Genomic DNA, 25865 nt, shown 5'->3' on the forward strand with positions numbered 1-25865 from the left:
TTTGCCCTAAAAAGAGGTTTCGGTTTGAACTCTACTGGACAAAACTGGAGGGCTTTGATGATGCTATGAGAGAGGCATGGGTTTGTGAAGATAGCATAGTTGATCCCTTCAAGAGACTTGATGCACTATATAGGAATACGACAACCGCGTTGCAAGCATGGAGTCAAAGAAAGACAGGAAACATCAAAATACTCATGGTTGTTGCAACAATGGTGATCTTTCGGTTTGATCAAGCGCAAGAGAGTCACATCCTCACGGATCAGGAATTGTGGCTTAGGCGTACCCTCAAGCTTGCTTTGTTGGGTATGGCATCTCTTGAACGGACCATTGAGAGGCAGAGATCACGGATGAGATGGATCAGGGAGGGCGACGCAAATACAAAATTGTTCCAAGCGTTTGCTAATGTAAGGCGAGCAAAAAATTTCATACCACGCGTCGGAGTTGGGGATGCAGTGTATACGGAACAAAGTCAGAAGGAAGAGGTCTTCACAGATGCGTTTGAAACCCTACTTGGGACAGATCAAGCCCGAGATTTCACGATCGACTTGGAATACCTGGATGTGCAACCCATTGATCTAACTGAACTAGACGCCATGTTCACGGAGCAGGAAGTTCTTGATGCTATAAATGATCTGCACCCTGACAGAGCCCCGGGGCCGAATGTATTCATTGGTGCGTTCTATCAGAGAGCATGGCCTATCATCAAGCACGACATTATGGCGGCAGTGCACAAGCTCTACGTGTGTGATGGATCAGTCTTTGCAAAGCTCAACCGAGCCTTCATTATGCTAATTCCGAAGAAAAGCGATGCCGAGGAGGTGGGAGATTTCCGCCCCATCAGCTTGACGCACAATTTTGAAAAGTTGTCCGCGAAGATGCTTACGGCCAGAGTAAGGAAACAGATGAAAGCTCTAGTCAACGCCAATCAATCGGCGTTTATCAAGGGGAGAGTGCTCCATGATAACTTTCTAATGGTTAGGCGTGTCGCAAGAAAAAATCATGCTAAGAGAGCTCCAGGTGTGTTTCTTAAATTGGACATCTCGAAAGCATTCAACACACTCTCCTGGCCATTCCTCTTCCAAGTGCTGAGAGCAAAAGGGTTCGGTCCAAGGTTCATTCGATGGCTGGAAATTATGCTGCAGACTGCGAGTACTAAGGTGATAGTAAATGGATGTCCGGGGAAGAGATTCTACCACAACCGAGGGTTGAGGCAGGGAGATCCGAGCTCGCCGCTACTTTTCGTCATAGCTATGGACATTCTTACAGCAGTTATTGGCAAGGCAGCAAGTGAAGGTGTGCTCTCCTCCTTCTCGGGCATTAAAGCCACACAGAGATTATCCATTTTTGCCGATGATGTGGCTCTGTTCATTCGGCCATCTGCTTCTGACCTAGCTTGTGTGAGAGAGGTGCTCAACATTTTTGGGATCGCCTCAGGCTTACGAACTACAGGAAGACTTCTGCCATACTAATATGTGGAGATCAAGATGACAAGGAAAGGGTGATAAGCTTCTTGGATTGCCAATCTGGGACCTTTCCATGTAAGTATCTCGGATTGCCGCTAGCCATAAACCAGCTCACGAGAATTGATTGGCAGCCGCTACTAGATCAGGTCAAGCAATTTATTCCAGCATGGCAGCGAGGCCTTATCTAGAGACCAGGCAGATTAATCCTTGTCAAGAGTGTCATCGCAGCTAGACCAATACACCACCTGCTCGTACTGAACCCACCTCTCTGGGTGTTTGAAGAAATCAATTCCTGGATGAGGTCGTTTTTCTGGGCTGGAAAAGACAGAACCAATGGTAGGATTGAGTAGATTTGTCAGAGAGTAGTTGCATCGTCTAGTTGGAGTTGGAGTTGGTGTAACCTCGTCGATGTTCGCATCGTTGTAGGGATCTTGTAAACTGTCTACTTCCTTCTATAAAAATGTGGTACGCTATTGGCGTACTCTAAAAAAACATGCGAAAAAACTGAGTGTCACTAAGTCTTTACCATCAACTTTTTATTGCCAACCATTTCAGGTACTGTTCAAGTCCATCAAAGCCTCTTCAGACGACCTGTTGCATTCACAGTCGGCTCTAACAAACAGAGTCCTCGACCGAAAGGAGCCGGCACAGACCCTGAAGGATCCGGGGGCTACCGACGGCGGGGTTCCCGCCGGGTTCACTCGGCAGTGAGCCTCTTTGCTCAAGGCGACCTTGCCCGAAATAATCTCCATCTCTTTCACAGTCCAGCAACAATAGTTAGCCAATACGCAATGAACGAGACACCTCCCACTTCAGCAACGAGCAGACGAGCCAACACGCAAAGAACAACACGCACCACCAACAGAACTATGGTACACGTTCATCATCTGTCATCATGGTGAAACAATGTACGGAAGAGCCAGTCAACAACACGTCACGTCCATCGGGTGCCTCGTCACTATCACCATTGCTACACGGATTACTGCACGCCGTTAAGACCCGGAGTACCACCGGCAGCCATACGACAGCAACCCCGCCGGGATATACACGCTCTCCAAAGGGCTCGACGTCTTCGTTGAAGAACGCCGCCGCCACCCAAGCCGGCAGCCGGACTGACCTGAGGCTAACACAACTCCCAAACTCTACTAGCATTGTTTCAGCTGCTACCTCACGCACCTAATTTCTGCCAACTTCTGAGATTTATTCCACTTCCCGCCGCTACAATCATACGATCCATACACGAAATTTATTCCACTTCCCGTTTGATTTATTCCACTTTCGTGCCATGCATCCATACATGTGTGCGTACAGCGCAACAATGCAGCATCTGAGCAGCATGCATGTGCTACTACAGTAACTTTTAATTACGCAACAGCATGAGTGCTGGCTGGTAGGGTCTCGTTCTTTCCATGGAAGTTGATGTGGTTGTCGCCGCAGTCGACGAACTCGTAGTTGACGATGAGGTGGCCCCTCTGGTACCCCATGCCGTCGGTGTCGATCTTGACGAACACGGTGTCCCAGTCGAGGTCCAGCCCGCCGTTGGCGCACTGGTCCACGATCCTCGCCGTGATCTGCGCCCCCGTGCCCGTGTTGGTCACCCGGATGCACCGCCCGCACGACTCCTGGCCGCGGGGGCCGGCGGGACCGCAGAACGCCGTCCAGCCGTACTTGGACCGCCACGAGAACGGCTTGCCGGCGTCCCAGGTGGAGCAGTAGGCGCTCACGGCGGGGGCGCCCAGATCCCAGTTGTTCTCGGCCGGGCGGTAGAAGTGGTAGGTCGCGCGGACGTTGCTCGCCTGCTGCGCCGCGGCGGCCGCGGCACCGGCGCACAGGAGCGCCGCCACCATCGCAAGGCGTGCGGCCATCGTCGTCGACGTAGCAGAGGAGGATGATCGTCCCACGGAGGAATAGCTAGCAGCTGCTGACACTGGAATGGGGATCGCTCTTCGCCGCTACCATTATTATATAGAGGTGGAATTGAACGCGGCGCGTCAGATATGGAAGGATGATGGTAGACTTTTCTTCTCTTCACAGCTTCTACGAATTTTCCACAAACTGGGAATCAATTGCATGAACAGCTCATAAGGACATACTTATATAGATATGCTTTTAAGAGATGTGGCATACGTGTCCAGCTACCTAGCTGGAAATTTTAGCAAAATTGTTACAAGTGTGGATGGCTGCGTATGTAATCATGTCAGCGTGTCACTTTCTACAAATTTGTGCGGCTGCAATTGCAAACACGTGTGCAAAAGCTAGAGGGAAGATATATCTTTGCGCATAATTGAAGTTTTAGATAAGATAGCTCGATTTATTGTTATGAGATAGAGTTCTCACCAATTCATTGAGATACCGACAGCACCAACTGCCTAGAACAAGTCAATCAAGAAACCGCGAAAAGAAAACGGGACCTCACATCTTCGTATTTTCACTCAACATATCACAACAATTAGATTAGGGTCCTCCAAAGAAAGGCAAGGCGGCTAGGGTTTCTACCTCCCGTCGGCGGCGCCGCCGATTTGCCACGTCTCCTGTCGCTTTAGGGCCATGGGTGCGCGGCAGATCCCAGCCTATGAAGGCGAGGCGGCGGCGGCTTCTTGAAGATAGAATAAGGTTCTCCCCGCCTAGCCCTCATCCCGATGGTGTGTCTAGCTTCGTCGGATGGCGTGTGGAGGTGTGTCTCCGACGAATCTCGCGGGATTCGATCGGTGATTGTGTTTGGTGGCTCGGATTCAGTCTTTATTCGTCTTTGTTCATGTGTGTTCAGGTTGGATCCTTTCAATCTAAGCTTCTCTTCGTCGGTGGCGTTTGCTGTTCTGGTGCGTTGTTCCTATGGGGGCGTTACCATGACGACTTCCCGACTGTCTACCACAACAAGTTGTGCCGGCCTCCGGCGAGAGAGGGGTAATGAGGCGGCGCGCCTTCGGCTCGCTTTCGTGCTTGTAGTCGTCGCTAGGTGGTCTATGAATCTAGATGTAATTTTTATTATTTCTGGTGTTCGTTGTACTGCCATGATTGGAAATGAATAGATTGAAAGTTTCACGAAAAATATAATTAGATTAAGGCAATTATATATATAGACACTTCCACTGCACAAAACTATATACACACACTTCACATCAGAAAATTCGCCGGGGCACGCATGCATGCGGCCACGATGTGCTTTAAGATTGATGCACTAGCTAGTTTATGTTATTAGTCCTTAATCACTGCACCGGGTCCATGCAATGCCAGCTTTTGGCAGAGCCGCATGCCCAACCCAACCCACCTCTCATGTTTTATCATTTTATCACACATTTTGTATTTATTTTATCTTTTAAATCAAAAGACTAAATTAAGTATCGTTTACGTATTCGTGTTCGTTCCAACATGTACTTTCGAACAAGACTAATTTTGAATACATTTGGACACCACAGTCAGGCGAAAAGTCAAGCCTATCGTCCATATTCGCCTCCCACCCCCCGCAAGCTCGACCGACACCCGGCCGCGACCCGGCTGATCCGGGCGCCGCCCACCGCCTACCACCGCTAGATTGGCCCTCCCCCGCCGGAAAAAAGAGCAGAGGTTTCGCCGAGGCAGCCTCTCCATCACCATCTGGGCAATTTTTCCGGCGTTCCGGCCGCGGAGGGGCAGTGTGCCGGCGGGTGCGCGCCCGGAAGGTGTTCGGCGATTTGCCTACCTCGGCAATGGACTCGGACAACGAGGAGGCGCTCGCCGCGCTGCTGGAGGAGGAAGCTGATGCCGACGTTCAGGAAGAGGAACATCTCATGGTCCTCGCCGCCCTCGCCGGCCTGCTGGCGAGCAATGAAAAGCCGCGGCGAGGTGGCTCGGCGCCGGGGCGGATGAAAGCAAAGTACCGGCATCGTCTTGAAGGCTACTGCATGCTCTACTCCGACTACTTCGCCGATGCTCCACTGCACGGTGACAAAGTATTTTGGCGCCGTTATCGGATGAGCCGAAAGTTTTTCCTCAGGATTGTGAATTCCATCCGGGAGTTCGACAGCTACTTCAAGTGCAAGAAGGATTGCACCGGCAAACTTGGATTCACCTCAATCCAGAAGTGCACGACAGCGATGAGGATGCTTGCATACGGAGCTCCTGGTGATTCACTCGACGACTATGGGCGCATGGCCGAGTCCACGACCATTGAGTGTTTCTACAAGTTCAGCAGGGCAGTGATGGCAGTGTTTGGACCGCTATACTTGCGAACACCCAATGCGGAAGACACCGCTCGGATCCTAGCACAGAATGCAGCAAGAGGATTTCCTGGGATGCTTGGAAGCATCGACTGCATGCATTGGAAATGGAAGAACTGCCCATTTGCTTGGCAGTGGATGTACAAAGGCGCCAAAGGCGGTTGCAGTGTGGTACTTGAGGCGGTGGCCACACAGGACCTCTGGATTTGGCACTCCTTCTTTGGTATGCCAGGAACTCACAATGACATCAACGTGCTGCAGTGCTCTCCTGTCTTTGCCAAGCTTGTTGAAGGTCATTCTCCTCCGGTGAACTTCGAGGTCAATGGGCGGCACTACAAGAAGGGGTACTACCTAGCTGATGGCATCTATCCAAGATGGTCTACATTTATGAAGACTATCTCAAACGATGTGCCAGGAGGCAAGAAGTCCCACTTTGCCAAGGTTCAGGAGGCTTGCAGGAAGGATGTCAAGCGGGCATTTGGTGTGCTCCAATCTCGATTTGCTGTTGTCCGGTACCCTGCTCAGACCTGGTCGAAAGATCAAATGTGGGAGATCATGACTTGCTGTGTCATCTTGCACAACATGATCATCGAGAGCGAGCAGGAAGAGCCAGTGTTTGACACTGAACCATACTACAGGCAGGGTCCTCTAGCCGAAGTTGATCACCAGCTACCGGCAACCTGGACTGCCTACCTCAATATGCGTCAGGAGATCCAAGACCCACAGGTGCATCATCAACTGCAGCAGGATCTGGTGGAGCACCTATGGAGGATCAAGGGCGACGCCTAGCTCGACGTGTGATGAAATATGGGTTTTTATTTGTTGAACTATATAATTTGTATTGAACTATTTGTTGTTGAACTATTTGATTTTCTGTGATGAACTATGTGATAAAAAATATTTATGTCGAAAATTCAACGCCGAACCACGCCGAAATGGGCCGATTCTCGCCCATATGGGGCCATTTTTCGCCGAAAGTGGGGCGAACGCTGGGCCGATATCGGCGCCTGGGGGCGACCCGAGGGCGACGGCTGGATGCCCAACCGCCCCCAGAGCCGATTCTACCGCTGGCTCGCCCCCAGGCGGCGATTTTTATGCCTCCTGGGGGTGCCAACGGCTGGAAATGCTCTAAGATCTAAAACCTTACCCCGATCTGTCTCCCACGTGGCTTCTTAAGCACACAGGCAGACCCTTGATCGAGTTGCCAGACCACTCCATTGCCCCCTTCTCCCCTCACTGTCATTAGAGGAAGCCGTTGGGCAAAGCCCATGCGGTGGATAGCAGCGGTAGGTGCTCACTGTGGGGTAGGAAAGCCCCCTCCTACTATGCAGTGTAGCAGCTTCCGCTGGTGCAATGGTTCCCTAGTTGTGTCTCCAGCAGGTGGAAGGCACAACAACGTCAGCGACAGGCTCTAGTGCTCCTGCCCGACTGCTCGTCCCCAGCGATTCGGGGCGGGTGCCCCCATTCTGGCACTCTAGAGGTCCGTCCCCACGGGCTAGCTCTGTGTTGACATGTGGTGTCCGCGGTGCCGGTGGGGCATCTGATACTGCTGGTTTGGCCTGATCTAGCTCATTGTTGTTTGTTGGCGACAATGTTGGTGGCTCCTGCATAGATATGGCTTTATGCCACGATGAAGGTGTGTTGACTATCAGGTTTGCGGGTAGGTGGCGCATTCGGAGCATCGGTTGTTAAGTCTATAAGAAGTGTTTACCTCGCAAATGAGCAAACTATGAGCAAAATATCTCTAGTCAAAACTAGCAACATATCCCTCGCAAATGCGGGTGCATCGCCTTTTAGTATGTAAGAAGTGTTTGAGTTTTATTTCTTTAGGCTCGAAGTGCAATTGTTCTTTCTCCTAACAAGTGAAGTGTCTTTTATACTAGCATCGTTTCTGTAAAGCGAGTCTAGATAGTTGGCTCATAGTTGTGCGACATCATCGACTGTTACGTTGCATTGCACTACATTAGCGGCTAGCGGGGGATGGAAGATGGTCAATTTTAGTTTCTCCCGAAGGCCAAGGCTACATGTTAAAATTGTCCAACTATTATCATCTTTAGGAAAGCAGAAAATTAAACACAAATCCTAGGGTAATTGACATCATCTTCCTCCTACACTCAACGACGGTGCACCGTGATGAAATGTCAATAAGATATCTAGATTTCTGGAAAACCATTGGAGCCAGGTAACTTTATTGACATGATGAATTGTTGGTTGTCGGCCAGAGCCAGAAAAATGAATGATATTGAACTAGGCATCAGATCACTGTCCCAGAGAAGAAGGCAACAAAGTGGGTTGGACAACCATCCCAGATCCAGCCAAACAGAAATAGGAAGGCCTTACCTCGCTACCTTCCCATGAAGTTGAAGTTGGTCATGCAAACAAACTAGAAAACAAAAACATGAACGATCATCGTCCTCTCCATGGAATGATGTCATCTAATACCACCTAGACAAAAACGGGTAAGTCCACATGACCTCCACGTATGCTAATCAGCATCACTATTACGAAGACATGACGGGGATAACTTATTCTACATGGCCAATGAGGCCATCACCTTGCCACCAAACGGCCATATACCTAGCCTGGGACCTAACTAGGACTAGGAAAACAGAAACACGGCCAAACCCCAACTAGGGTCCCGTCACCTCGCTAGCACAGGAAGGCACCTGAGGCGAGGGGAACCGGCGGAGACATTTACGCAAAACCCTAGCTGCCCTTTTGTCAGGTAGAGGTGGGAGATGAGAAAGATATTTTTTGTTGGAAGCGGACAGTTGAGGATGCCTTTATTAGCATCAATTGTTCGTGTTGTTCACCAATCAACGGGTCATTAGGTTTTATACAATCCCAGTAGCGATTATATTTCATTGCTACAATGTTCTTCCTTTCTATTACGGGCAAATCACACCCTATCTACAGTTCTCGACAATAGATCAATTGTGTATGTTGAACCCAAAGTGTGATTTGCTTCCTCATTCCTAGAACCATGTTCTCACACTGATTGGTTTTGTGCTACTTTGATTCAACAATTGTGGCCCTGTTTGGATCCATGGGTTAGAGTTAGTTTGAGCTAGTTTGGGCTCAAATAGCCCTAAAGTATCCAAACATGAGGACTAGTTTGAGCTAGTTGCATCTAACCCACCCCAAAAAACTATCCCACCCAAGAGGTGCTAACTGGAGCTAGTTCTCCTAGTGCATTTATTGTTAATCTAACCCTGTCATCCAAACACCTCTTTGGCTAGAGTTAGTTTAGGGTTAGTCATGAGGTAAAAACTAACTCTAACCTCTAGCTAAGTGCTACCTCTTGAGCACTGCGTTGGTTTCCCTTGAAGAGGAAAGGGTGATGCAGTAAAGTAGCATAAGTATTTCCCTCAGTTTCTGAGAACCAAGGTATCAATCCAGTAGGAGGCCACGCACGAGTCCCTCGCACCTACACAATGTTTTCCTTTAGCACGCTCGCCACCTGTTTGTGCCGGAGGCGTTTAGTATTGCATACTCCAGCCAAGGTATCTGGATTTTCTCTTCAATGTTGCGTTGTCTTCACCTAACTGATAGTACTACAGAGTATTATAGAGATGAACAAATGATTGAACAGAGGAAATTTCTATGCTTGAACCACTTAAAAAAGTTCAAGGGAAAATACATTGCACAAGGCAAGGATAGATTAAATAGGCCGACGTGGATATCCGGTGAGGTTGGATCGGCGACATGGGGAGCTCCTATTCGACGCATTAAGTACCAGTTTCTTGCTGTAGCCCACAGGGGCGCACGAACCTGGGCTGGCTACTGACTCGCCAGTTTCGTCACTCGCTTGCACGACTCCCTTCCCCATGATTCTAAAAAAGGAAACTCGCTCGCTAACACCGTCGTCTATAGATTGCTTTTTCTTCGCTTGTTCTCTACAAATCTTATGGTTCAGGAAGGAAAAATCAGAACATTTTTTTTAGTATTTAAAATTTTTGTGAAACAAAAAATGTTTTTCCATCTGAAAATAAGTTCAGGAATTGGGAAAAAAGGGAATTTAATTTTTTTATGAACCAAAAAGTTCTCAAATTTCAAAAAGTTCACGAATTTCAAAAACGTTCAGAAATTTATAAAATTTCATGAATCGGAACATTTGTTCATGAATTTAGAAATGTTCACAATTTTTTAAAAGTTCACGAATTGGAACATTGGTTCGTGCATTTGAAAAAAGTTGACAAAATTTGAACAAGTTCATGCATTTGAAAAGTTCACAAAAATTGGGAAAATAACATTTGAAAAACTTCTGCATTTGAAAAGTTCACAAGGAATGAAAAAAAATTATGGATTTGAATAAAGTTCATGCATTCGGAAAAAGTTCACGGAATTGAAAATTTCACGCATTAGAAAAGTTCATGAATTTTAAAATGTTCAACGATTTTAAAACAGTTCATATATTTGAAAAATGTTCACCAATTTTAAAAAAAGGTCATGCAATTGAAAATTTTCACGAATTTTAAATTAAGTTCATGCATTTTGAAAAATTTCATAGATTTAAAAAAGGTTCAAGCATTTAAATACTTCCTAAATATCAAAATGTTCGAAGATTTGAAAAGAATTAACAGATCTGAAAAATGTTCACCCATCTGAAAAATATTTATGCAATCAAAAAAGTTCACAAATTTGAAAGTTCACAGATTTAAATAAAGTTCACGCATTTGGGGAAAGTTGATGGATTTGAAAATATCATGAATACGAAAGAAAGATCATGCATTTGAAATGCTTGAAGATTTGAAAAAGTTCACTGATTTAAAAAAAGTTCAACAATTTGAAAAAAGTTCAAGCAATTGAAAAGGTTCACGAGTTTGAAAATAAAGTTCACAGATTTGAATAGAGTTCATGCATTTGAATAAGTTCTTGCATTCAAAAAAAATCATGAATTTGAAAAAATATTCATGGATTTGAAGAATGTTCCCCGATTTGAAAAAAGTTCATGTATTTAAAAATGTTCACAAATTTTAAAAAATCATGCATTTGAAAAAAGTTCACAAATTTGAAAGAAACTTCAAAGAATTTGTGAAGAAATTCACACATTTGAAGGAAACAAGTAAATAAAAAAACTTAAATCCAAAAAAAGAAAAATGAATATATGAAAAAAAGAAAAGAAAATGAAAGATTAAAAAGAAAATAACAAATAAAAGGAGCAAAAGAATCAAAAAAGCCGGTCAAAAATCCTCTAGAAGCTTCCCAAAACTGGCCAGCAGGTAATGTCTTTCACGATTATGGGTCAGGCCGGTTGCTCGAAGGAACCAGCGGCCGAAGCGCCAAATAGGATATGAGCACATGAGAGTAAGATCCTGCTGTTTTTTGCTTTCGGTGAAGCAAGCGGGCAGCCAGTAGGGATGCACAACGTATCGTCTTCTCATTGGTGGGAGGTGGCAGCACAATGGTTGCTTCCGGAACAAATATATGATGCATAGATACCATCAATTCCACATGAACAAGTGCAACGTCCTTGTTTTGTTTAACCATGGATGTGCAACGTCCTTGACTTTCTCCATTTTGGTCACGGCTCGAAAAAGAGAAGTTCCCTTTTGGTCACTGTTGAACCAAAGGCTTAAGTCCATGGTGCTAACGTCTTGCCAACCTCACAAAAGAAAAATGGAAATCCGACTTACTCCATGGTATCAAGATGCTCGCACACGTTTCAGAAATAAGGCGCTCCCACGATTGCATGCTAGTCCCCCCATACCTGAATTATTTATTACGAAAATAGATAAAAATGAATGTATCTAGAACTAAAAATTACTTCTAAATACATCCATTTTCGCGACAAGGAATTTGGGACGGATGGAGCAGTACTTTTTTTTATTCTTTTGACACTAGTTTTATGCCATTAGTTTGGACACTATTAGTACTTATCCTTTTTTAGATGACTAGTACTTATTTGATCTCGATATAGGCTTTTAATCTTCCATTATATATTAAAAGTGTTAGATTTTGCTTGTAGGCCTTTGGCCCAACGTACCCGCTGTCACGCAAGTCTTTTCCATCCCTTCTTCCGGCGTGCACCGTGAGAAGGGACAGCAAGCCTCTGGAACCCCGTCTCTCATGATCTTGTACGGGAGAGGGGCGATCAGGTTTTTAGGGAGTGCACTCACGCAACTGCTGACAGCGACGACTTCCTCAATGACAACTTCTTCCCCGACCTCGGCAACCTTTTCATCAACGACATGGGCGACAACATCAACGCCAACGGTTCTGCTCCTGCTGCACCATATGTGATTTTGTGCTCCTTGTTTGAGATCGTGCTAGAATTCCTATTTGTAGTCTGTGCCATAGATTTGATATGTTCATCTACTATGCTAGTCTGCATGATTAGTTCAATCTCTGTTATTGTTGTCATGATTTATTCACTGTTTATTCGGATTAAATCTTGTAGTAATTTACTTCTATATTCAACAAAAAGCACATATCGGGCCGTGAACCAACCTGTGTTTGGATGGTTACGAGGACAATGACATCCTTAGTCCAACAGAGTTCATGCCCTAGGCTTGACATTGGTGATCACATTTTTTGGATTTACTTCAGACCTTCTGACAATATGCATTCAATAGGAGGAGACGTTTCCATCGACTACAAAGAAATCTGTGGCGACTTCGTCAATCCAGTCGGCTTCCTAGCAAGCCACGAGCCAATCTCACGGACGGGAAACTGAGTATCACTAAGTCTTTACGATCAACTTTTTATTGCCAACTATTTCAGGTACTGTTCGAGTCCATCAAGGCCTCTTCATGGACGACCTATTGCGTTCACAGTCGGCTCTAACAAACAAAATCCTCGACCGAAAGGAGCCGGCACCATTGGCGAGACCTTGAAGGATCCAGGGGCTACTGACCGCGGGGTTCCCCCGGGTTCACTCGGCGGGGAGCCTCTTTGCTCATGGCGACCTTGCCCGAAATAATCTCCATCTCTCTCACAGTGCAGCAACAATAGTTAGCCAATACCCAGTGAACGAGGCACCTCCCAGTTCAGCAACGAGCAGACGAGCCAACACGCAAAGAACAACACGCACCACCAACAGAACTATGGTACACGTTCATCATCTGTCATCATGGTGAAACAATGTACGGAAGAGCCAGTCAACAACACGTCACGTCCATCGGGTGCCTCGTCACTATCGCCATTGCCACACGGATTGCTACACGCCGTTAAGATCCGGAGTACCACCGGCAGCCATACGACAGCAACCCCGCCGGGATATATACGCTCTCCAAAGGGCTCGACGTCTTCGTTGAAGAACGCCGCGGCCACCCAAGCCGGCAGCCGGACTGACCTGAGAGCTGAGGCTAATACAACTCCCAAACTTTAGGGTTGTTTCAGCTGCTACTTCACGCACTTGATTTCTGCCAACTTCTGAAATTTATTCCACTTCCCGCTGTTACAATCATACGATCCATACATGAAATTTATTCCACTTCCCGTTTGATTTATTCCACTTGATCCGTGCCATGCATGCATACATGTGTGCGTACAGCGCAACAATGCGGCATCTGAGCATCATGCATGTGCTACTACGTACAGTAGCTTTTAATTACTCAACAGCATGAATGCTGGCTGGGAGCGTCTCGTTCTTTCCATGGAAGTTGATGTGGTTGTCGACGCAGTCGACGAACTGGTAGTTGACGATGAGGTGGCCCCTCTGGTACCCCATGCCGTCGGTGTCGATCTTGACGAACACCGTGTCCCAGTCGAGGTCCAGCCCGCCGTTGGCGCACTGGTCCACGATCCTCGCTGTGATCTGCGCCCCCGTGCCCGTGTTGGTCACCCGGATGCACCGCCCGCACGACGCCTGGCCGCGGGGGCCCGCGGGGCCGCAGAACGCCGTCCAGCCGTACTTGGACCGCCACGAGAACGGCTTGCCGGCGTCCCAGGTGGAGCAGTAGGCGCTCACGGCAGGGGCGCCCAGGTCCCAGCCGTTCTGAGCCGGGCGGTAGTAGTGGTAGGTCGCCCGGACGTTGCTCGCCTGCTGCGCCGCGGCGGCCGCGGCACCTGCGCACAGGAGCGCCACCACCAGCGCGAGGCGTGCGGCCATTTGATCGTCGTTGACGTAGCAGAGGAGGATGATCGTGCTACAGAGGAGGAGTAGCTAGCAGCTGCTGACACTGGAATGGGGATCGCTCTTCGCCGCTACCATTATTATATAGAGGTAGAATGGAACGCGGCGCGTCAGATATGGTTCGGTGATGGTAGACTTTTCTTCTCTCCACAGCTTCTACGAATTTTCCACAAACTGGAAATCAATTGCATGAACAGCTCACAAGGACGTAGATATGACTTTAAGGCCGTGTTTGATTGCCCGCATTAGACCCAGGTTGGCCCGAGCATGAAGAATTTGGCCCGTTTGGTTTCCTGCATTCACTGTGCGGCCCGCATCGCACGAAACTTAAAGCACGTCCAGGTCAGGCCCAGGGAAAACGCACGATTCGACAGTAGCTCGCGAGCCTGGCTCGGGCGAGGCAGGGGAGGGCGACGCGCTTCTCCCCTCATGCGAGCAGGGGAGATGGCGCGAGCTCGCCCACGTCGCCGAAAAATCGGCGGGAGGATTTCGGCTCACCTCCCACCGCTCCACCCCCTATTTAGCCCCTCCCTCACCGCCCCAACTCCCGCCACCATTCTTCCTCCGTTCGCACTTTCCCGCCGACGCGCATCGGCACCGACGAGCAGGTAAGCGGCGCACCTTCATCGGCCGGCGGTCCGCGGCGCCGGAGCTCCTTCACCGGCCGGCGTTCATCTTCCACCACCGTCCCCCTCGTCCTCAAGTTGCAGCCATGGCCTCTGTGAGTTCAATCCCCCTTTCTCTCTGTTCCTTCTAGCTAGATCTGAGCTGCAGCTAGGGTTTGATCTAGATGCATGGTTGATTAGTGGTCTGATCTGTGAGCTGATATGGTTGGTTGCTATGCTGCGGTTGCAATTTGTGGTAGGGCTAGATGTTCAAGATGTGGTAGGCTAGATTAGTAGTAGAGTTTGAAGTTGAACCTTGTGCTTGTGTTGAATCATGCTTAGATCTGTGATTTGTAGCTATTGGTGGTCCATTTGTAGCATGTTGTTTGTTGTAGATGTATGTTTCTGCTTATAGATTGTCTGGTATGCTTAGTATGATAGTGATGAAGCATGTGCTTGCTATGATAGTGATGAACCATGTACATGTATGCTTCTGCTTTCATGGATTGTCCGGTATGTTGTGTGCTATGCTCACTGTCAATGCATGCTACGATTGTAGGACATGACCACGCAGACGCAAGATCTTAGTCAGGCCATTGTCGTGTCCGACAGCCAGTTTGCTCCATCGTTTGTCGAGGACTCGCAGCCTATGTCCGAGATGGCACCTGATTCAGAGGTGTTCGAGTCTGATTCCCTCTATGTGCCAGTAGTGCTCGTTGAGCCAACTCCTGCTGCTGCTGCTGCTGCCGCTGCAGTCAAGCTAGCAGCAGCAAAGGCAAAGAAGGATGGTAGGTCCAACAACATGGAGTGGCAGCCGTTCATGTCCACGTTCGTGCTGAACAAGATGTGTGAGCTCATCTCTAGTGGGTTAGGACTGACAAGGGCTTCAAGGAGGTGCACTTGAACACCGTTGCGAAGTAGGTGTTCGAGTTCTGTGGGCAAGAGGTGTCTGCCACCCAGGTGTACAACCACCTGAGGAAGTGGAGAAGTCAATGGATCCAAGTGTCCAAGCTGAGAGACCTTAGCGGCGCCTCATGGGATGAGAACACTTGCTCCATAGTTCTGATGGTGAACACTAACCCCTCACGCTGATGGTGAACTTGCGGTGGTAGGACGACACCCTCTTTTGGATGTGGTGGTAGGTTAACACCAAGGTAGTGCTAGGTTGAACTTGCTATGCCGTATGATCATGCATGCTTTACTTCTCTTCTGCTCCATTGTTGTTTGTGTGCTACTTTGCTTGCTACTTGTGCTCCATTGATTTGCTGCTTCAACTCTTTCTCTTGTGCATTGCTAGGGCAAGTGGTATGCCGTGTTCATCGGTGAGGTTTCAGGGGTTTATAGTTCATGGGAAGAAGCCAATGCACAAGTGGCATCGTATAGCAACATCAACTATAGAGGGTTCAAGACTAGGCAGGCAGCAGAACAAGCTTACTCCGCCTGGGTGCGAAAGCACGGAGGCAGCAGTGTCGATAGTGCCAAGGTTGGAGCTGTCAAAGTGGAAGCTGCTAAGGTGGATCGTCAGTTCGGCCTGAAGCTGAAGAACTTCATCATCTTCGCCCAGTTCGTCACCATTGCTGTGTTGTGGCGTTGATGTGCTAGCTGTGATCATTGTGGGTAAGCTCACCAACTAGGGTACAAGGTAAGCACAACATGTACACCGTATGCAACCAAACACCGTGTTCATGTGCCGCTAGGGCCAATGCAGCTAACCAAACAAAGTGCACTTGGGTATTACCTAATGCAGGGACTAGGAATGCAGGCAACCAAACAAGTTGCGTATGGCGTATTAGGGTCTGTTTTTTCTCAATCAGGCTGGGTTGGGAAGGGTATGCAATGCGACTACTGTTCCAAACTGGAACCAAACACGCCCTAAGAGCTGCAGCATACGTGTCCTGCTACCTAGCTGAACATAGCAAAATTGTTGCAAGTGTGTGTGCAGTGGCTGCCTATGTAATCATGTCAGCATGTCACTTTCCACAAATTGGTGTGGCTGCAATTGCAAACACGTATGTAAACGCTTGAAGAAAGATATAATTTTGCGTGAAATTGGAAATTTTAGGTAGGGTAGCTCGATTTATTGGTATGAGAAGCTGTCACCAATTTTACTGAGACATTGACAATACCGAGTGTCTAGAACAAGTCCAATGATAAACCATGAAAAGTAAACGATGAGTCGCATCTCCGTAATCTTTCCTACTTATAAAGATTGGAGTTGGTGATGAGTTCACATGTGGGTCAAATAATCTTCCCAAATAAACAAATACGAGCATCCCCGCATGTGGAACTAGCAATTTTCCAAAAGAGATATAAACAAATATACTTTACTCACATGTGGGTCTATCATTAAATAAATAAATACACTACTTTCATGTGAGACCAACTTTTTTGCAGAAGGCATAAATAACAAACACAAAATTGTGACTTCAACTCAAAATCGATCTTGGTTTTTGTTTCTCTTCCCAACTACTATGGTCATTTAAAATTCTCTGGCATTGCATGCCCCTCACTGTATTTTTGCTATCTTTACTAATCATATATTGTGCAACGGACACAAGGACACTAACGTTATTTGACCACCTCCTAAGCCAATGGCTTCGTGGCAACACACGGGCATCGTGCTAGTTTTACTTAAATATACCACAACATCTACACTACATTAATTATACATCTCACAGCCATAGAATTTCCATAACCACATGTAAATAGAACACAACCCATGGGTCTTTGTGACTAAACTTTTGTAGATTTTAAGCAATTAAATGTGTTTTATTAAAGAGAATACATATTAATATCAAGAGATAAGCGGTTAAATATAACATAAAAATGATGCAGTGGTAGAATGAGTTATGTGGAAACAATTTGTCAACAATTGCATTGAGATCAGGGTCATTAGGGCATCATCAGTGAAATCAAGCATTGTTTCTTGCTTTCTAGATTACCTAAATAGTGGCTGCTATACTCACACACATCTTACTTTCATTTGAAGGGAAGTTTCTTGTAAAAAGAGTCAATCATCAAATAAATGTGATAAAATCAGGTACACAAAGGGAATTCAGTGCACATTGAACCCATACAAACGTGCAATTGGACACGGAGAAGATATTTCTTATCCCCCAACCCATGCGATATGAAGCTAAATATCTCTGGACCAAATTCTCCTGTGAAGCACCAATCAGTACAAGATCTTAATCTTGTATGGTAGATTGAAGTTCCATAACAATTTTTAGGGCATATAAGGGCCAAATGGACGTTAGTTACTACTTACTAGCTAGGTTAGCTCGATTGACCCGTAGTGATTATATTCCGATCCTAGACTATATTATTTTTCTTCTTATTTACAAAAAACATGCCATTGCATCAATGAATCAATGAATCGCCCATGTTGACTTGGGGACGTGATTTGATTCCTCATTCCTGCAAGCACTTCCTCGCAATGCTCCGGGTGGTTTTGGGCGGCTCTCACTCGCAACCTATTGTGCTGGTATATTGTAATTGTATACTGCACTATGTTGCCATGGCATCTCGCTTGCGCTAGAACACCTAAAAATGCATGGGGTTTCAGAGGTTAGTATGCGACAATTATATCCAAAGATGGAAAAGAAAGGGGAGGGAATGTTGTCCATTGGCATGGGCCTTCTGGATGTACTGGTATGCTTGGGCCTTGACTCGGCATAACGGCGTGGAATCAGCCCGGTTAGTATGCTTTGGCCATTTTGCGTGAATCCATAACTCTTTTTTAGGGGATGCAAATGCACAAATGATATGTCTCTCTTATAGCGACATGCATCCGTCTCGCTAAAGCTTTCCTGCACAACACCCATATGGACCGGCCCAATTGGTTTTATTCATTTCGTTGGTTCGTAGGTTCTTCACGGATGTGTTCCTTTAGGTTTTTTCATCTTTTTTTCTTTCTTTGTTTCCTTTTTTGTTAAGTTTTCTTATTTCTTCTCCGGCTTTCTTTGGTTTTCGTTTTTTTCATTGTTATACTTCGGTTTTGTGCTTTTCTTTCGTCTTTCTTTGGTTTCTCTTTCGTTTCTTTCATGGTTTTCATAGGTTTTTATTTTCTTTCTCATTTTCCTTCGGTTTTTGTTTCTTTCTTGGTTATTGAAGGGTTTTTTTATTTCTTTGTTTCTTTATCAGTTTTCACTGTTTTCCATTCTTTTTGCACTCGTTTCTTCGGGGTTTTTCGTTTTACTTTTACTTTGATTTCTTTTGTTTCTTTCTCAGTTTTCATTTTTTTCTTTTGTTTTTCATTCTACAACCTCCGTATACTTCAAGAAAATTTTTCTAATACACATTCAAAATTGTTTAAATATAATTTTAACATATTTTTAGTGCATTGTCAACAGCTTTTTCTATAAATATTTTCAACATTTTCCAATTGTTTCATGAACATTTTTCATATACAAGATTAACATTTTTTGAATACATGGTGATCATTTTTTCTGTACACATTTTGAAATGCTTGATTAAAAGAATTCAAAGGCAGCATTCATATTTTTAATACATGGTCAAAAAAATTCTAGACGCATTTAAAATTATTAAATTTTGATTACCATTTTTCAAATACATTTTTGTCAATTTGTCAAATGCTTGATTAACATTTTGTAAATACATGATCAAATTTTTTCACACAGATTACATATTTTTTGTATATATCATCAAATGCTTGGTTAATATTTTTTAATACATGGTCAACAATTTTTCTATACACATTTTACCTTTTTCAAATGCTTTAGTAGCATTTATCGAATACATCATTAGCAATTCTTAAATACATGGTTAACATATTTTTCCTATACACAGTTTATCATTTTTATATTACCTGGTAAACAATTTTTCTATGCACATTTAATATTTTCCAAGTGCTTGATTACATTTCTCGAATACTTGTTTAACAGTTTTTGAAATGCTTGATTAACATTTTCTAAATATATTATCAACTTTTTTCACACATATTGTATATACACGAGAAAAAAATCTTTATACACATTTAACATTTTTCAAATGCTTAGACAACATTTTGTTCAAATGTTTTACGTAAACTATTTTTTGGAATATACTATTTAGAATATTTGGAAGTATTAAAGAAAGTTAATAAAGAAAGAAAAAATAACAAAAAAATGGAAAAAAAGGCCACGGCCTCCCGCACCTCGGTCGGCCATTTATGAAGCACCTGACGCGAGAACACACTATGTCTTGCTATAAGCGAGACGGGAGCTCCTATAGAGTGTCTTCCCAGAAACGAATCTCCGACCCGTCCTTTATCGTGAAAGACTCAAAGAGAAAGATATGCTTCTTTGCCGCCATTAGGCCAGCCCAAAAGTGCGAGTCACCAGGTTTTCAATATGTCCGAGACACCGCCTTTTGGCCTGGATACTTGTTGCACAGCATGGTTTGCCAAACACCATCCTCAGTAAGAAGTTTGGACAACCATTTACTGAGCAGTGCCTCATTCTTGACATCTAGGTCATGAATTTCGAGGCCACCTTGTCTTTCGGCCTACAAACCACTCTCCATTTGTCCAGCCTGTATTTTTTCTTGTCACCATCTCCTCCCAGTACATCTCATAACAGAACAACTTCTTTGTTGCATGCATTGCGCTAGGCATTTCCAACTGGAGGCGGATCGGTCCGTGCTCTGAAGTTGCACTGGACTCATGGAAAAGACTGGCATGAGGGAACAAGGCGTTCCACTCATTGCTAGCTAATGCTCTGTCAAGGCGGACTCGACAGTAACCTCCCCCGCCGTCTTCTTCTCGAATGTCCATGGGAGGCTCTGGTACCCTAAGTCCACGAGTGAGCACACGTCGATGGCATCTCTGAACCCAGCTATCTGTGATCTTCTTTGGCCTGCTCCCACATGCTCGTGTTGATGAAGAACTTCATTGTAATCTCCTACGCACAGCCAAGGCAGGGTACTAGCAGACACTAGGGATTTTAGGAGATACCAAGTTCGGTAGCACTCACTGACTTGGGCTTCACCATAGACGCAAGTTAGTCTCCAATCATCATATCCCAGAGATGTAACGGTGGCATCAATATGATACTCCGAATAACCAAACACATCAATATTTATTCCATTGTTCCAAAACAAACCTAGCCCACCACTGCGGCCTGAGCTACTTACAACATAAGAATGATCAAATCCTAATATTTCAGCCAAACTCTCGACATGTGCTTTTGGTATTTGCGTCTCAACAATGCAGAGCACGGCCCGGGACAAATTGCCTCGCAATATCACAAAGCTCTCGAACTGTCGTGGCTTTGCCCGCGCCGTGGCAGTTCCAACATATGAGATTCATCGCGCCCGGCGATCATCCGCACGGGAGGTCGCCGATGTTGTGCATTGTTCTTGTCCATTGCTTGATTCTTCCGAAGCAGATTTTTATCACCCATCCTTGCCTTCTTAGGATCCTTGGGGGAGGACTAACTGGAGTTGATGATCTGGGGAGTGTAAGTGCCATACTTGCTGCAGGTCCTGGAAAAGCTGGCTTGTTAGGATCGGTTATTGACAGTACAGAGACCCTCTTCCTACTTCCATCAACATCTGACATTATCTCATTCGCGTTGGACACATGATGATCTTCATTATCCGGCTGCCCATTGAGGGAGTCCTGGATTATGGGGTACTCGGGCGTTCGGGCTATGTGGCGTGGGCCGGACTGGTGGGTCGTGAAGATACATGATAAAAGGCATCCCCCGAGTCCGGATGGGACTCTCCTTGACGTGGAAGGCAAGCTTGGTGTTTGGATATGAAGATTCCTTTCTCTATAAACCGACTCTATACAACCCTAGGCCCTCCGGTGTCTATATAAACCGGAGGGTTTAGTCCATAGAGGCAATCATAATCATACAACTAGACATCTTGGGTTTAGCCATTACGATCTCGAGGTAGATCAACTCTTGTAACCCCTATACTCATCAAAGTCAATCAAGCAGGAAGTAGCGTATTACCTCCATTAAGAGGGCCCGAACCTGGGTAAACATTGTGTCCCCTACCTCATGTTACCTTCGATCCTTAGACGCACAGTTCAGGACCCCCTACCCGAGATCTGCCAGTTTTGACACCGACATTGGTGCTTTCATTGAGAGTTCCACTGTGTCGTCGTCAGAAGGCTCGATGGCTCCATCGATCATCTACAACAATGCCGCCTTGAAGGAGGCTTTTCTCCCCGGCCAAATTTTTGTATTCGGCGGCTTCGCACTGCGTGCCAACTCGACTGGCCACCTGGAGCAAATCGACCGCTATGCCCCTGGTCATCAAATCAGTTTTGGAAATCTGAACTACGTCGTTGATTTCCGAGGAGACTTGATCTTCGAGGGGTTCGCGACGCCGACCGCCGCTCTGGCCTTAGATCCGGAGCAAACTACTAGGTCCGAGGATGGGAGCTTAGAATCCACCGGACTCTCTACAACTGCGGAGCTCACTGCCGCAGATCCGGATAGGACCGTGTCATCGGCAAGCCCGGAGCCTGGCCGGATTCCACCCGTCACTGAAGGGCCGAATCATGTCCGGGTCCTAATCTCAGACTCCCGAGGGCTGCGGCAGGCAAGCGCGACCAGGAGGTCTTCGCCTCACTTAGCCCCAAAGACTCTTGCCTCCCCGTCCAACCCTCGCCTTTAAGCGAGGTTCTGGACCTAATGCGATCCCTCGCTATTGCAGAGGAATCATTGCCGAACTACACCCAGCCCATACTAGGGGCTGAAGCGGGGAATTTTACATCCCACCCACCACCCACTTCGTAGCCACTGTCGAGGATTTAATCGACATGCTCGACTATGCCTCCGAAGACATCGACGGTATGGACGACGATGCTGTAGATGAGCAAGGCTAAAACCCACTGTTCACCGGACGCTGGACGGCTACTACCACATATGATGTATACATGGTAGACACACCCAAAGAGGACGACGACGGCAAGAAGGATCCGGTTGAGGACAAGCCTGCTAAAGCACCTCCGAAGCGTCGGCCTGATTTGAGGTGCCATTCATGCATTCCCCAATTCCTCAATTTTGGATTTAGGGTTTGCGGCGGCTGAGATCTTTATCTATTGAATGAAGGCACCGAGCAATAAGTAGTTTGGATGGACAGATAGTAGATAGAACAATTTAATGGGGAGAACAGCTAGTTGCACGAGTAAGAAATTTCGTCCAGATTAATTATAAGGACAGTGATAACTGGCACATGTGTGCCCATTAGGACCGCACGACCATTAGGCAACCTGCCTGCTCAATCGCTCTCCTTCGGTCGGTAGCCCGCTCGATCAAGCGTTGAGGCCAGTTGGCTCGATCACTCCCCTTTGACCGAGTTGTGAATGCTTTCACCAAATTTTTTTCTCCTGATTTTTTTTCAGATCGGTTTTCTTATCTTTCCTGGTTTTATGCCGGTTAGTGTAGGTGGAAAAGAAAAAGAAATAAAGCGCTTACAAGGAGACTTGAACCCAGGTTTACTAATTAGTCACTACACCCAATAACCAACCCAACCATCCTAACTTGTTATCCACAATACATAAACAACGGAACTTGAATCCTTCTTTTTTCTACCATGTACACGAAAAGGTTAATTTTAGCCTTGATAACTTTGGCATGAGCAGCATGATAACTATGGCATGTGCATCATGATTTCTTTAATATTAACACCTTGGTAACAAAAAAATTGACATGATAAAGCTGGTAAATATATCATGCGAAGGTCGATAACTATAGCGTCAGAAGCACAATAACAATAACATGTGTACCATGGTAACTTTGCACAAAGTTTAACGCGGGGGGGGGGGGGGGGTATGTTTGAACAACTCCCCTTCCCGGGTGAAAGTTATCATCATGTTTTGAGCGTAGGTTATTAGGAGTACGATTTTGAGAGGAAGCCTGGTGGCATACAAAAAGCGAGTGACAAAAACATGAAGTTTCCACATACTAGATCCTATAATTCAAAAATTACCGCGGTGTTTACATATACTTATCAAGTTTTTGGTTCGTATATTACCATGCTATTTACACATAAGTTGTCGGGGTAATTTTTTTCAACAACTTTTTTCCTCCTAGATCAAAAGTTACCGCGGTGTTTGTGCAAAAATTGTCGAGTCTTCTGTTTGTGTATTACCATTCCATTTACACATAAGTTACCGGCGTAATCTTTTCCTCCAACTGTTTCTCCCAAGGTCAAAAGTACAGTAGTGTTTTTACTTAAGTTATCAGGTCTTCGGTTGATATATTACCATGCTATTTGCACATAAGTTACCGAGGGTATGTTTTTCAACCACTTTTTCCTCTTTCGTCAATGTTAGCGAGGTGTTTATACACATGTTATCAGATCTGCACTTCGTATATTATCATGATATTCACACCCACGTTACCGTGTGTATGTTTTTCAACAACTTTTCCCCTTCGTAAAAAATGTTACAGCGGTGTTTATTGATACGTCTCCAACGTATCTATAATTTTTGATTGTTCCATGCTATTATATTATCCATCTAGGATGTTTTATATGCATATATGTGCTATTTTATATGATTTTTGGGACTAACATATTAACCTAGAGCCCAGTGCCAGTTTCTATTTTTTTCCTTGTTTTTGAGTATTGCAGAAAAGGAAAACCAAACGGAGTCCAATTGACATGAAATTTCACGGAGATTATTTTTGGACCAGAAGAAGCCCATGGAGCATCGGAGATGGGCTAGAAGAGTCCCGAGGCCACCACGAGGGTGGGGGCGCGCCCTACCCCCCTAGGCGCACCCCCCTACCTCATGGCCGCCTCGGAGACCCCCCCTGACTTGTTCCCGACGCCAACACCTCTTATATATACCCAAACTTCCAAAACATAACCTAGATCGGGAGTTCCGCCGCCGAAAGCCTCTATAGCCACCAAAAACTAATCGGGACCCTGTTCCGGCACCCTACTGGAGGGGGGATCCCTCACCGGTGGCCATCTTCATCATCTCCGGCGCTCTCCATGACGAGGAGGGGGTAGTTCACCCTCGGGGCTGAGGGTATGTACCAGTAGCTATGTGTTTGATCTCTCTCTCTCTCTCTCTCGTGTTCTTGAGGTGGTACGATCTTGATGTATCGCGAGCGTTACTATTATAGCTGGATCTTATGATGTTTCTCCCCCTCTACTCTCTTGTAATGGATTGAGTTTTCCCTTTGAAGTTGTCTTACCGGATTGAGTCTTTAAGGATTTGAGAACACTTGATGTATGTCTTGCGTGGGATACCCGTGGTGACAATGGGGTATTCTATTGATCCACTTGATGTATGTTTTGGTGATCAACTTGCGGGTTCCGTGACCTTGGGAATCTATACATAGGGGTTGGCACACGTTTTCGTCTTGACTCTCCAGTAGAAACTTTGGGGCACTCTTTGAAGTACTTTGTGTTGGTTTGAATAGATGAATCTGAGATTGTGTGATGCATATCGTATAATCATACCCACGGGTACTTGAGGTGACATTCGAGTATCTAGGTGACATTAGGGTTTTGGTTGATTTGTGTCTTAAGGTGTTATTCTAGTACAAACTCTTGAATAGATCGATCAGAAAAAATAACTTTGAGGTGGTTTAGTACCCTACCATAATCTCTTTGTTTGTTCTTCGCTATTAGTGACTTTGGAGTGAATCTTTGTTGCATGTTGAGGGATAGTTATATGATCCAATTATGTTATTATTGTTGAGAGAAGTTGCACTAGTGAAACTATGAACCCTAGGCCTTGTTTCAACCCTAGGCCCTCCGGTGTCTATATAAACCGGAGGGTTTAGTCCGTAGAGGCAATCATAATCATACGGCTAGACATCTTGGGTTTAGCCATTACGATCTCGAGGTAGATCAACTCTTGTAACCCCTATACTCATCAAAGTCAATCAAGCAGGAAGTAGCGTATTACCTCCATTAAGAGGGCCCGAACCTGGGTAAACATTGTGTCCCCTACCTCATGTTACCTTCGATCCTTAGACGCACAGTTCAGGACCCCCTACCCGAGATCTCCAGTTTTGACACCGACATTGGTGCTTTCATTGAGAGTTCCACTGTGTCGTCGTCAGAAGGCTCGATGGCTCCATCGATCGTCTACAACAATGCCGCCTTGAAGGAGGCTTTTCTCCCCGGCCAAATTTTTTTATTCGGCGGCTTCGCACTGCGTGCCAACTCGACTGGCCACCTGGAGCAAATCGACCGCTATGCCCCTGGTCATCAAATCAGTTTTGGAAATCTGAACTACGTCGCTGATTTCCGAGGAGACTTGATCTTCGAGGGGTTCGCGACGCCGACCGCCGCTCTGGCCTTAGATCCGGAGCAAACTACTAGGTCCGGGGATGGGAGCTTAGAATCCACCGGACTCTCTACAACTGCGGAGCTCACTGCCGCAGATCCGGATAGGACCGTGTCATCGGCAAGCCCGGAGCCTGGCCGGATTCCACCCGTCACTGAAGGGCCGAATCGTGTCTGGGTCCTAATCTCAGACTCCCGAGGGCTGCGGCAGGCAAGCGCGACCAGAAGGTCTTCGCCTCACTTAGCCCCAAAGACTCTT

General features: G+C 46.1%; 2 protein-coding genes across 2 annotated transcripts; both read right to left on the reverse strand.

Moving 5' to 3' along the window:
• Positions 1-2643: 2643 nt before the first annotated feature.
• Positions 2644-3540, reverse strand: LOC109732763 (barwin). The gene has a single exon (XM_020291955.4). The coding sequence runs from the start codon at positions 3326-3328 to the stop codon at positions 2828-2830; it is 501 nt and encodes a 166-aa protein (XP_020147544.1). The 5' UTR covers positions 3329-3540; the 3' UTR covers positions 2644-2827.
• A 9480-nt stretch (positions 3541-13020) lies between these two features.
• Positions 13021-13888, reverse strand: LOC109732765 (barwin). Its single transcript, XM_020291957.4, has one exon. The coding sequence runs from the start codon at positions 13710-13712 to the stop codon at positions 13212-13214; it is 501 nt and encodes a 166-aa protein (XP_020147546.1). The 5' UTR covers positions 13713-13888; the 3' UTR covers positions 13021-13211.
• Between the last annotated feature and the right edge of the window lie 11977 nt (positions 13889-25865).

Source organism: Aegilops tauschii, chromosome 2 (assembly GCF_002575655.3).
Source record: "Aegilops tauschii subsp. strangulata cultivar AL8/78 chromosome 2, Aet v6.0, whole genome shotgun sequence".
Lineage (NCBI taxonomy): Eukaryota > Viridiplantae > Streptophyta > Magnoliopsida > Poales > Poaceae > Aegilops > Aegilops tauschii.

Excerpts from the sequence above, each read along its gene's own strand:
- LOC109732763 (XM_020291955.4), bottom strand. The coding sequence starts at position 3,328 with ATGGCCGCACGCCTTGCGATGGTGGCGGCGCTCCTGTGCGCCGGTGCC.
- LOC109732765 (XM_020291957.4), bottom strand. The coding sequence starts at position 13,712 with ATGGCCGCACGCCTCGCGCTGGTGGTGGCGCTCCTGTGCGCAGGTGCC.